We start from the raw sequence: 13,496 nt of genomic DNA on the forward strand, positions 1-13,496 counted from the left end.
ACTAATCAGAACCGCGAAAAGCTTTTTTTTTTTTTTTTTTTTTAGATACAAAATATAAGTGTCGCAAACCGTTTCAATTATGTATGAAAGTAGTTTTTGTTCAGTACGGTTAGATCAGAAAAGAAACAAATGCAGTTTATAAGGTACGGAAACAAGAAAACCCTGTCGACAAACCCGCCACCAAGCGGCGCAAAAAACGGCGCAATTTAGAAAGGGCTAGTGGGATGAGGTTCCGACGAACAACGAGTGTGGAAAGGTCCCGGATGCACGCGGCGGCGCTGCGGTCGTATACCGGCTCGAGGATCCGACCGGTTCCGAGCGTTCCGAAGGCTTTTGGCGCGGGCTTGGCTGGCGATTTGGCCATTTCGCGGTGTGGCAGCTCGAGGTGGCTCCCGTTCTGAACTGATCTTTACCCCGTGATTGCTGTCGTTTGTGGCCAATAAAGTGTTATGCCGAATTAGTCTTTAATTGCGCAGCAAATGCAATGTGAGCCGCCCTGGCCGCCCGCTTCATACAGCCTATCTAACACGCGTTTTAGTGGCGCCCTCTCGAGCCGTCGACACGGAATGCGGCAGCCGTGAGCGCTCGATGAGCTCACTACTCCTCCTCTAGTTCAAGGCCACTCAAGCCAGGACCTACGACGTCATGAAGGATGTTATTTTTTGCTTGTTTTTGTAATTCTTATATGCCTATAACTTTAATAATGAAGCGAAATTTTAGAAAATAAAAGTTTCTTTAAGTTTCTACGTTGAGTGCGCTCATGTTCGGTGCAAATTAAAAACCAGTCGAAAAGTTGTTGCAGGGCCCCTTTAGGCCAGCTTTGGAGCTGTAGTAGGATTTCGTCGTAACCTGCGCAAAACTTACGAAAATTTCGTTTCATGGATACGAATTTGTTCTTAAGTTTTGTCTTACGAACACTTTTGGCGTAAGATCGCTTCGTGAATCTGGCCTCTGCTGACCAGTCGACAGGACTACACCCTGGTGAGGCCTTGCCAATAAAGAGGGCGTAACTTTTTAAACAACGGTTGTTTAATAAAGCGACCATTTAATTAGAAAGATAAATATTATAATGGAGTTCACAAGTATCGAAACGTGGCGCACCTGCTGGGAATTTACCCAGCAGGGTGCGCGGGCGGAAAAATACAAATTTACCTACACAGAAGGAAAACAATTTCTAGGCAATTGAAAGCTGAACTCCTAAAATCCTGAATGACTACCAACCAGATTGCAATACTGGCATCCTACGTGAAACCTACCTGTTTCCCCCATATTACCTATCCGGGCATGTGGATTGTATTCATAATGTTACTGAATAAAGGTGCAACACTGCGGACTTTGAGAGTTCAATTGTTTTCCAAAACAGTGCGCAAGTAGAACAAATTACTTTCAATATTTGTCTCTGCTTTATCAAACGATACTTTTATACTGCTTTTGAAACGGTAGGGACATTATAAATAAATAAAGGGCAAACGCCAACCAATCCCTAAAAGATCGTAGGGTCCCAACGTTTCGGTGCCGGCTCGGCACCTTCTTCAGGGGGGCTATTTAAAAGAGAAGCAGCTTCTTTCTTTTCTTCTGCGGTGAATGTAGGGCAGTATCTTCGTTTACTGCCCTACATTCACCGCAGAAGAAAAGAAAGAAGCTGCTTCTCTTTTAAATAGCCCCCCTGAAGAAGGTGCCGAGCCGGCACCGAAACGTTGGGACCCTACGATCTTTTAGGGATTGGTTGGCGTTTGCCCTTTATTTATTTATAACATTTAACCCAACCAGGCAGACATCTGCCGAAATGTTCACCTTCACGTAGGGGCATTGAATTTATATGATTGCGTAAAGGATAAATCCCAGCCAGAGGTAAACACAGTAGACTATAATTATTTTTATGCATAGGTGCTGCAGATCTTGGTGTACTCAGAGCGATAAGGTTTCGTATATCATTTATTTCTTTTAACTGTCGCAAAGTGTTATTGAGTGCGTTGAGAGACGCAAAATCGGAAGGGTGCCATGGATGTCGGAAGGAGTGGTGAAGTACTTTTGATCTCGCGAGGTTTTAAAAATTTGTCGAAGGTGCTTACCTAATAATTTGCCTGTTTTTTTTTTTGTTGTTTTTTTTGCTCGTATCACTTTTTTTATTTCTCTCCCCCCCTCCCCCCCGCCCCCACTAAATGCCGAAATTCACTGGAAGTACCAAATAAATAAATATATATAATGATAAACATAATGCATGAAATGCTGTAAAACAGCCTGGTAGCAACATAACATAGGGTTATCTAAGAGCTGGAAGGGGCGGGGAGAAACAAATAAATGAAAGAGAGGAGAGGTGTGGCGTGAGGGATTCGTGTGTCACGTGACATATATTTTTTCGCTAAATTTAGCGGGGAAACTGCATGATTGTAGGTCACGTGACGTCAGGTAACGTGGAAACCATAACGGCTGCGGTTCGACGCCACATCGACCAGCTGCGTCCTCATCAAGACCCGGCGGCGAGGAAACCACTAGATATTGTTGTTGGTACACCACCGAGTCTAACACCGAGTTTTTCCATGTCACCAGAACAAGCATCGCCCCAGCCTGCTACAGACCTCGAAGGGGAGGGACCTATTCAGCTGTTTCCGGAAGACAAGAACAATGTGCCTCCATATCTGTTGGCGAAGAAACGTGATGACGTTTCAGAACAACCGCTATGGCAATCAACGAGGTCACGCTAAAGTTCCTAGATCAGAGCTTCCTACAAGTAGGTACATTCCCTTGAAGCGCAAACTGCGTGACGGTGCAGGTTTTAGGAAGCGAATGGCGGCGCACAACAGAAGATCGAACTGAACGACGCCATTTTGTTCTAGTGGTATGTGCTTTGCCATTAGTATTGGTTATTGTTACTTGTAAAAAAAGGTACCAAGGAACTTTACGTCATGCTCATGGGTTCAACCGGTAAAACTACGTCTCATCCCCAGTTAAAACATGGGCAAGAAAATACTCTGGGGCTCCATCATAGATGCTCAAAAGCTCCCTTGATCTTGCATCAAGAGGTTTCGTGGCACCCATCGTGCCGGTATATTCTACATACCCCGAACGTCATCAATGATTGTGAAAGCTCTGTTATATGAAATGCTTGAACTTCGGACACCTTAAATTGGCAATTTTTCATGATCAGCCTCTTATCTCTGGCTGAATTATCCTAATAAGTCGAAGTGCTTGACCGCCCTGGTCTTTGGCCGTCTTGCGCGACCAGAAGACCTCTTTTAAACTCGTTGAAGGTACAACGTACTGTAGCATTTGAAGGCCTTCATGCACATTTACCATTCTATTGTGATTTTTCTTCCGGACCTTTTTTGCACAAAAAACTTCATTACTGATACATAATGCATCACTAACAAACTGCTAGATTCAGAATAAGGGATGGACCGGAAGGGTTGATATTGCGATCATGTTTTGGCATAGAGGTGAGCTATCTCAAGTTTTAAAGAGATCACTCTCAGACTTTCGTTTTCAGTCGAATGGCAGAACTTTTTGATCACTTCTCGTATCAAAGGAAGAACGTAAATTTAGCTGCATGATTAACAGCTGGATATGTCTCTCGTGCATAACTGCTTTCGTGCAAACCAGTCGGAAGCTTGGGAAATACAAAATAATTGTATTATATCCTCAGGGTAGTGGCGGATATGTGGGTCAGGCTTGAGAAAGGTAGAAGGAGGGTGGGGAGGGGGGACTTTTGCTGGAGGGAACAGGGGTTCTGCAGAGAGATTTGACGTTAGAGAGGGATGTAACATCGTTGGCAAAGCGTCGCCCAGATCAATCTTGTTAATCTAATATTCGCCATTTCACCAAAAAGCAATCATTTCTTCTGAGCACGACTGGAGAATCTCGTTAAAAATTTATTTTTGAGGGGCGTAATGGGGGAAAATCGCCCCCTTTCGTCGCCTTAGTATCGCTTTTGTTTTAGAGACAATTTAAAATTCTTCCTAGCGGCCAATGACTAAAACACCTGGGTTATTTTTTTTATAGGAAACCAAAGTGCAAATTGTTTCTTCATAAATAAATGCCACTTGCCTCCACAATTCCATGCGAGCATCGCGAAATGTTAATATTGATTAGAAATACCTTATTATTATCTGTGCGATGTAGCAGAAGGGATGGAGGAAATTGAAACCGTATTCTAGAATGCCGGGATATTTTTTCAATACAATTTTTAGGAACTACTCCTTCAAAAGAAAAGTAGAAGAAACGATGGGTAATATTTTTGATATTTTATTGAAATAATTTACAGAGACGCCCTCAAAAAATCGATCGTGATGCTAAGCGCCGTGAAACCAGCTTGTGCTTGGAACAGGTGAATGACTCTTGAAGCGGGGACACGTGCGGGATTAATTCAGTTCATTCAGAGCTTGCTGAAACGCATCTTCGACGAAAGGTGTTATTCCTTGGACCCAAAGTACTCTGACGAGTCCCGAAAGGATAAATCCCAGCGCGCTCGAAATTGCATACACAATATCTCCACCGCCGATCATTCCGAAGTACAAGCCTTCTAGTACTACCGGAATCACATTCTTGATCCTATATTCTGTGCCTGAGTCTGTTTTCGTTGTCACGAGCTCTCCCTCAAACCTGACAAAGTGAGCGTTTGAGATGATGGTGCCGTTGTGTCCCGAACAAAGACTCCAGGGGATTCGCATCCGCATTGAGAACCTGGAACGAACGCTGAACACGGTGACTGTGTCCTTTCCGCGGCAAAACGTCTTGTAGGGTCTGTCTTGCTCGAGGAGGTCGAGGCCATAGAGAGTTCCCTCTTCTAAAAAGATGGCGCGAGGCAGTATTTCTAGTTTTGTCTGGTTGGCCACGTGCTCATGGGGGAGATTTCGGATTAGCTTGTCTAGCTTGTCTTCCAGCTGAGCCTTGTCGGGGACATCGCAATGCTCTGTAAGTAGGAAAGACAAAGGCCTCGCGACATAAGCCCCTGCCCAAAACTATTTTCTCAAATATCTTGTGCGTCTGCTTCGCCGCAAAGCACTTGAGAGAAGCAATCGCTGCAAACGCAGCGACTAGCGAGGCTTAAATTATAACTAAACATGAAAAAATATATCTGTGCCGTGGCTTTGAGCATGGCAAAATACTATGCCTAGTATCGGAACTGACACTATTTTTTAGGTCTAAACACACTTTAAGCGATGGCATTCGCCCCGATCCTTCCGTATATTGCAGTGATTATCTCTCAAGTTATGATTATAATGCAATTAAATGCAAAGGTACCAGGGACCTGGACAATAATGACTCTCATAATCCCTTGTGTAGGAGAATAAGGGGTCAAAGGAAAAACCCAAATCTTCAGACACAGCTATGCGACTGGTGGCAAATTTTTTCGGTCGCTCACCAGTCACCTGGCTGTGTGTGGAGATTTTTGTTTGTCCTTGTCCCCCTTCTTCTCCTGCTCCAGGAATTATTTGCGTCGTCTCTCAGTTGCTCCCAGCGGCATTCACACGAGGGCCGATTTCCGGGGATTTCTTCCCAACATGCGCCCAACGCGACGATAATTTCAGGTTTTTGCGATGCGGCGTCATGGCGTCAGCTACGGGGCTGAAAGTGGGGGTGATGCTCACGGCGGCGAAAACAATCCTGGTTTGGTGTCGAATCAGTTTGTTAAAAACAAAATATTCATATGTAGAGCTCGCTACATTCCATTGCGGGGGTGTCAAGTGTGGAATCCGCTAAACTAGTTTGAAAATATTCTCCCCCCCCCCCCCCCCCCCCCCCCCCAGCGCGCCTCGTCGGCATTAACAATGATTAGAAGATTGCACCCGCTGTCTATGCAATGCACATCCCTGCACGAATTTCTCCCCCGAGGCATTAAGCATGGTGAAATACCATGCTTAGTGTCGCAAATTTCACTAAGCACTTCACTGGAAAATATACGCTCCAGACGTTTCCGCGTGTAGCGCAGCCCCACTACTTCAGCATACGCAGTTGATGGGTCTTGTAAAAAACCGCTCCTCCTTATCATTATCTCTTGCAATCTTCTTTCAAACCGAGATATGATTCTCTACTAAACTCAAAACAAATGCGTCAATTTGGCCGCTCTGCCATCCAAGTGGGAGCTGACAGCAGATGCTTTTCTAAGATATTACCAATGTAACCACCTCTGATAGAATTACGTTATTTCTTCTTTTTTTCCTTTACAAATCTAATTCGATCGAAACGACGGCTGACTCGTTTATTATATATATATATATATATATATAGTCCAATGCGCCGTAATAAGAACACAAAACAGATATACACAACTATATTACATGGTAATAGAAAAAAGACTGCATTTATTTCTTTTTTCTCTATAAAGCAAAATGTAACTCATACGCATTTAAATGTCTGATAATAAAAGAAATTCATGGAGGTGTAAGATATAGATGTACCTGGTTTCGGAAGATCCTCAGTCAAAACCAGGTTGAAACAAAGTAGCGTCAGGAAAGTCGCAAGGAATGCCATTGTTGTTCACAACTTTGCTGTAACAAATAGCAGGATAGTCACATATTTTACACTCATTCCTCACGATCCTTGTTCAAAGTTGCACATCAATCGCTCATAATGAAGTTATATTTTTTAAAAAACCAACTAGCCCTCTTCAGCATTCTACCGGGAGCCCCAAGTCGCGCCCAGGCTCTTTAAATTGGCCGCCAAATTCGGTTTCTTAACCTATCGAACTACGAGTGTGTGCAGCGTTGCCATGTAACTGTGATTTTATTTTTTTTTTTAAATCTGCAAAGAGTGAGCTTACCTGAGGAAAACGTAAAGAAAGAAAACGGCTTAGGTCCTATCCATACGCAGGGAAGCCACCGATTTTCAAACAATACGGCGCCGTTTACCACGGGAGACAAAAGATAGCGCAAGCGGTTGCGACGCCAACTGCCGCCTACGAAGGAGCATAGGGCGCCGAGAGCCGACGTCTTTAGCAGACAACCTTTTGGGCTCCAAAGCGGTGCGAGCTTTCTTGATATCAGTTGCCAAGGCATTATTCTATCATCCTTATTAATAAAACACATTGAATTGACATATAATCGATTAAAAAAATGTTTGTCGGGTTATTTTAATTTTTTTTTTTTTTTTCGTGGCACTTACGTCGTCTGCTTTACAGTTCCTTGTTGCTAACGCGGATGTTTTTGTTTCTGCGACTATTGACACCTACTAACGTTACTAAAATACTCATTGGGGAACTCCCATAGCGACAGCTTTGAAAAAGTGGCGCCAATCTGTCTCCGAGCACCGAGCTAATGACGAACACAACGCCACCATCTCTCCCGCAGCGGCCACTCGAAGAACGGCACGTGACTTGTATTTTGCAGCGGTAAAGGATAGAGGGGAGACATCCCCATCTCCCCGGCGGACGCGCCGCGTTCGACCACTGAAGTTAAAAGGCACCTAGGGCGGGACGCGCTACCTGAAAGGCCCGCTGAGGCATGGTTGTAAAAAAACAATATTAATTGTTCCGCAAAACCTTGCGAACTAAAGATGATAAAAACATCACGCGCCCATCATTTGGTACTAAACTCCAATAAATTTCATACAAAAAGAGTCTTTTCCGTTCGTTTTTACGCAAAAACAGCCTTTCAAAAAGCTCGAGGTGACCATAGTACAGACAAACGAAAAAGAGTGGCGCTGTTGTCGCATTTAGCTCGGTCTCGGTGGACGCCAGCGGCCCAGGTTTCGACGGCGAGTCTCCCAACTGAGTGTTTTAGTAACGTTGACACCTACGGAACGCGCGCCGCTTTTGAGTCGAAAAAATCGTCTGCTAATGACGATGGCTCTCGGCGCCGTATGCTCGTTCGTTGGCGGCCGTTGGCGTCGCCACCGCTTGCGCCATCTCTTGTCTCCTGTCCGAAACGGCGCCGTATTGTTTGAACACCGGTAACCTCGTTGCGTTTTCAAGGAGCTAGGTCTTTTTCTTTCTTTACTTTTTCCTGGGGTACGTTTGCTCTTTCCAAATTTTACGCAAAAAATGCACTATTTATGGGCAACGCTGTACAAAATCGTAGCGCGGTAGGTTAAGAAACCAAATTTTGCTGTCGATTTAAAGAGCCTGTCCGCTACTTGGGACCCGCGGTAATATATTTAATGATGCTGCAGATAAATTAATATTTATTTGACAACGTTCTTTGACTCGGACGTTCCAAAATAAGTATTAAAGTGGGGATGTGGGCGACTTGGTTCATAGTCACAAAAGCGGGTAAACAGCGCGCGTGGAAGGAATCAGTTAAGAAGTATATTGGAAATAAAAAAATGTCAGAGGGGAAGGAGAAAATGTTTGGCGAAGCAACCTGACGAGGCTCCTGTCCCCCTAAAAGCGTTACAGCAGTCGTAGCAGCAATATTGAAATTATACATATATCGAAATATACATACATATACATCGTGCACCTGATTATACTAGAAAGAAGACATAATACGGAACTAAATATTATACGAGCGGACACCCAACCAAACATGTAAACATGGATGAATGTTTAGTTGAGTCAGAGCTTGTTTTCTTTTGTTCTCTATTCTTTCTCTTTGTTCTCGAGTGCTGATACCTTTTTTTTCTTTAATATCAATAATTGTTTTCAATTTACAAATTAAATATTCGCATGCCTCTAAAATGTACACAGATTGCATCCGCTGAGTCCTGCGTAACATAAACACCAAATAGCAAAATTCTTACCAATATTTAGTCTGGTGCTGTACAATTGATTAACTCAACTTCTGAATAAGATCGATTACGATCGATATTGCTTCCCCGGATAATTAAATTTAAAGCAAACGAAATTAAAATTACGAAGGAAAAGGGGGGTTGTGGATGATTCTTACTGCTGTTGTCTGCAAAATTAAAATTAAAAGCACTTTTGTGAGAAAATATCAACGAAACTCTTTGCCTCAGCTTATGCACCGATTATATTTAAGCGTCTTTAGTCCGTATATAAGCGCACATACGATTAAATCCCCAGTTGAGACGGCATATTGAGCAGTTTATCACATTATAATAGAAATCAGTAGAGTCAAGAAGCGTGAATTCGCCCTTTTTTGTATCTCGTGCCTAGAAATAGACGACTCTACTAATCCATCATATTACCTTAATAAATGAAGGCGATTAATCGGGTCAAAACGTTTAAACAATGACCTGCCCTAGTTTAGTTTAAATATCAAGACAGAATCATGTATACCCATTTGAAGGATAAAATAGTCTAAAGGGGGTCGCCTTACCTGGAAAGAAATATCCCTAGAGCATCCGGAGCTTCGAAGAGTTTTGATCTGATGCGACCAACGTCGAGTGATGAAGCTAGAGACAGTCCAGACATTATAAACGGGTTTCGCAAGCAGTAAATGTTGCCATTTGCCAGTACACAGACCGGGAGTGCCCTTGAAGCTATTTCCTGTCACCCGCCAATGATTGCTTACGTTTCTAAACACGCTCCTCTTCGCACGTGCATGTGTCTCCTCGCCCTTTTCCTGCGAGTCGGCATCGAATCTTGGCCGCTTGGTACAGACGCCATAAGTAATCTAATGCCCTTCTGAACATTGCACGACGTGGTTGTAACCTACATAGCGTGCAACTCAGTCGTTCTGTGATACTTAATGGGTGGTTGAGAGGCAGTTAGTTTCCTGGGCGGGGGGGGGGGGGGGGGGGGGGGGGGGGGGGCTTTGGCGCATTAGGAATGAATTTCGCCAGTGTATAGCCCAATCCCCTTGCAGCCCCTTGCACTCTCTTGCGCAGTCTTGTAGAAATTGCTGGCAGAAGGTGCCAAGAATCGTCGCGGAAAACTTGAACGTGGCATGCTTTTCCTCAAAGATAATGCACCCCGTCATATTTCGGCGCCTCCACACAGTAGACTAGCGAATCTGACTTGGAAGTGTTAGCACATGCACACTACTCGCCGGAGTTGGTACTGTCAAACGTTCACCGTTTATCTGCGTTCAAAAAACAACTGAAAGACAGAATTTCCGCAGTGACGACACCGTCATGGACGCTGTGCTTGAGTGGTGTGAGGATCAAGACAAATGGAATTTTCTCCATATGTTGGCAGCACTGGAGAACCGCCGGGAGATGTGCATCACACCAAAGGGCGACTACGTAGGGGAGTCATAAAGTGTCATTCGCCTGGGACAGCTTTTTCACGGGAAAGCGCATAACTTCACGAATATCCCACGTAACGTTCCCAGAGTAACGCATTCCAATTGTTCGATTTCAAGGCTGAACCACATGTAAGCGATTTATCGAGCGACCAGACCAGCGACGGCGACAGCGACGAGAGTCGGTGAAGAGCGATGGAGATTTCTCACTGTCGCCCGTCGCGTCGTTCGGTTTTTGGATTTCTAAAAATGTCGCTTATTGCCTTGGTCGCTTGTTCCCGTCGCTTTAATGCAGTTTGCCTCGTCGCGCGACTGACCGAGCGACAGCGAAGCGGGTAGCCGTCGCTTGTCTCGTCGCTCGCCAAATCGTTTACATGCGGTTTACCCTTGAAGGGTAACTGCAAAGAAAAAAAGTGTTTTTTTAAACAGCCTAGTTGGGACAAGCATGTCAAAAAACAATTTTTCCGCGAGAAAAAAAATTGTTCACAGCATTATTTATCGCGTGAGACTGATTTTAGTTTGCGGCTATTTCGCCCGTTTTAAATCGCGCGTCACGAATTGTTGGGATTCCGTGACGTTTAATCCCAATCGACTGCTATACTTCTCACTGCCTAAGATTTTGATTGACAGCTTAGATCTTGGTTGTTAAACCTTTGTTATATGTTGCAAATTCCTTTTGAGCGAAATATTTTTATGTTTAAAGAATAACCCATGTGATGAGAATTATTATTCTTTACAAAAGGTTTACAAGACGGGCACTTCCGTTTGGATTCATACCATAAGAAACAAAAGCTTCGCCATTCTTTCATGGTCGCCGAAGTCTCTGCTCCCGCCTGTCTCGCCTACCTCGACTAATCGTTTCGCCGAAGTGATCAGTGTTTTGTGTTGACCCAGCTGCTTGAATGAGACTTCTTGAAGTGAAGTTGTCTGGGGGGGGGGGGGGGGGGGGTTGTTTAGCAGCTGTCACATGTGTTAGTGATAGGAAGCGACGCGGGGTTTTGTCTTTCATAGCGCGGTTCTTTCGTTTTCCTCTTTGCTTGCTTAGCGTGTTTTTTTTTGTTTTTTTTTCTTTTTTGCGTTTGCGCGTGCAATTGCTGACTTTTCGGAGATGTCAGATGAGTGATACTGACAGCGAGCCTTCCAGCAGCCATGTCGCCCCGAAAGGAATGCTATTTGGCTGGAGGCAATCGGGCATTCGCGTAGGGACAAACGTGTCCAGTTACGTTCTTGTCATATCGCTCCGGAGTCCGTCGAGATTCGCACCGGGTGCCTCGGGTGCATCGAACGTCCGCGACCAGACACAGCTGTTACGTAAAAAACCTGGCACAGCCAGGTGATTCCGTAATAGCTGTCCGCAGAAGCCCTCGGACGTCCGAATTCTGCGTTAGCCGACAGATCTTTTTTCTCGGCTCTCGAACCATCTTACGTAAAGTTGTTTGAATGAATGTGTACTGTTATAGTAATATTGGCTTGTGATCGCTGCTTTGTAGATTATCTTATTCGTTTTGCTGGAGGGACGCTAACGACGGGCATAACAATATCGGCTGCATATTCCGCATACCTTGCAAAAGCACTTCCCCAGTCACCTTGCGAAAAGCGCGAAACACGGAGTCCGCACCGTCCCGACTTCCCGGTTTTTGCCTGTTTTAGAGCAGTTTCTGCCTGCTAGTATGTATGTCTACTGAAACTGAAACTTGAAACTAGGGGCAGTGCCAGAGAGCAAAGAGACAAAATTCGGAAAGCTTGCTCGCCCTCCCCAATTTCTGAACTTTCAAGTGGTTGTACCGTAATAAATGCACAACGCCTCCTGCCAAAATAACAAAGAAAAAAGCACTTTGTTCGCTACGTAAAAAAAATGGTCTCAGTTCATGCATCTGTGGGCAGGTAGGAAATCTAGCCCAAATTTATTCACTCCGCACGATGAGCGCAACACGTCGCTGTGCAAACGCAATCCAACACGAAGCATAACTTACGGCAGATTTAGGACAACAATTCGGAGTTCATTGTTCCATTAAAACGACGTAATTTTGTTGAAAACGCCCGCAGCTTTTTACTCACGGTATGCGTCGGGAATCTTCCATATTTTAAAACGGAACGAAGGAAGATTTACTTTTAAAAACGCTCGGTGCGTCCTCCCGGACCAGTTTGACTGGATGACCTGAGAACGACGACGGGACTGAACCCGTTGAACCTAAACCGCACAACAGCCAATTTGCGCTCCGTGTAAAAGTAGATGTGTACTTCCAGTTCTTTGTCGCATCGCCGTGTTGCACCAAACAGAACGAGATCGCCGAAGTCAACGCAGCGCTGTCGTGAACGTTGGCTCGTGGTTGCACACTCGTGGACCCTGTGACTCTCTTCCCTTTTAAAGCGCACACGACGATTACAAATGATACTTTCCGTCTTTCGGGAACATCACAGGGGCACTTCTCCGTTCACGTCTTCACTATGTGCTCGCAAACAGTGCAGCTTCTCGTGAACCGTCAAACCAAAGCAATACCGGCGCCATGTTTAACGTGCGTTGTTGCCAGATCTTACCGGAAGTCGAGACGCTGCGTCGTTCAACCCAGCTAGAGTCACTAAATAAGCTACGCTTTCAGAGTGCCGCATTCCTTTTCTTTGGCACTTTGCCGACAATGCAGTCGCTCTATTCAACAATATTCTGGTTCGCTGCAGCAGCATTGGACAGCGGCAGTCACGTGAGTCGCTATCATCATTATCGCGTTTTTACAACGCCACCATCTTGGGTCCAGCGATCCGCTGCCTGCTGCTGTTTTACTGTTTACTGCGCGCGCACGCTGAAGTCCGTCGCTCAGCACGCACTTTTTCCTTCTTGTGTCGAGATACGAACAACACGACCTTGATTCGCTGCCACAGCTGCGGCTACGGCAGCTGGCGCAGGTGACGGCTACAGCTCGGCTTGGCTCAGCTACAGGCGCTCCTCCATCGGCGCGTGGACCCAAGATGGCGGCGCCTGACGCGCTTCAGACGCGTAGTTTGGGAGTTTCGGTACTCTGAAAGCGTAGCTTTATTGAGTGACTCTAAATTCAGCAGCCAAGTCAACAAAAAAGAGCAAATCCAAGAGTGAGGAGAACTACCAAGGGTAGTTCTCCTCCGCCAGGGGCGAAAGAGCGGGAGTTTCAAATGCGGAGAGGTTCTGACTCCGACTAAATTACGTCCTGTGACGTAAATACTGCTAAGAAAAAATTAATTTGATGCGGAACATTTGTTTTGTGACATGCTTGTCCCAATTAGGCTGTTTAAAAAAACACTTTTTTTTCTTTCCAGTTACCCTTGAAGTCAATAATCGAGTCAACCTATATTTTTTTGCTGTTGTTATTGTTGTTGGAGGGGAGGGGGAGGGGCAGGGGGATTCTGGGTATTTTAAGCCTGGAGAATTGTTATATAAAACTT

General features: G+C 45.0%; 1 protein-coding gene across 1 annotated transcript; it reads right to left on the bottom strand.

Annotated features, from left to right (window-relative positions):
• Nucleotides 1–4,304: 4,304 nt before the first annotated feature.
• On the bottom strand, nt 4,305–6,471 carry LOC120839556. Its single transcript, XM_042288641.1, has 2 exons — nt 6,399–6,471; nt 4,305–4,909 (listed from the first exon to the last, which is right to left on the bottom strand). The coding sequence occupies exons 1-2, from the start codon at nt 6,469–6,471 to the stop codon at nt 4,359–4,361; spliced, it is 624 nt and encodes a 207-aa protein (XP_042144575.1). The 3' UTR covers nt 4,305–4,358.
• Between the last annotated feature and the right edge of the window lie 7,025 nt (nt 6,472–13,496).

This window comes from Ixodes scapularis, unplaced genomic scaffold, assembly GCF_016920785.2.
Source record: "Ixodes scapularis isolate PalLabHiFi unplaced genomic scaffold, ASM1692078v2 PGA_scaffold10__122_contigs__length_95168666, whole genome shotgun sequence".
Lineage (NCBI taxonomy): Eukaryota > Metazoa > Arthropoda > Arachnida > Ixodida > Ixodidae > Ixodes > Ixodes scapularis.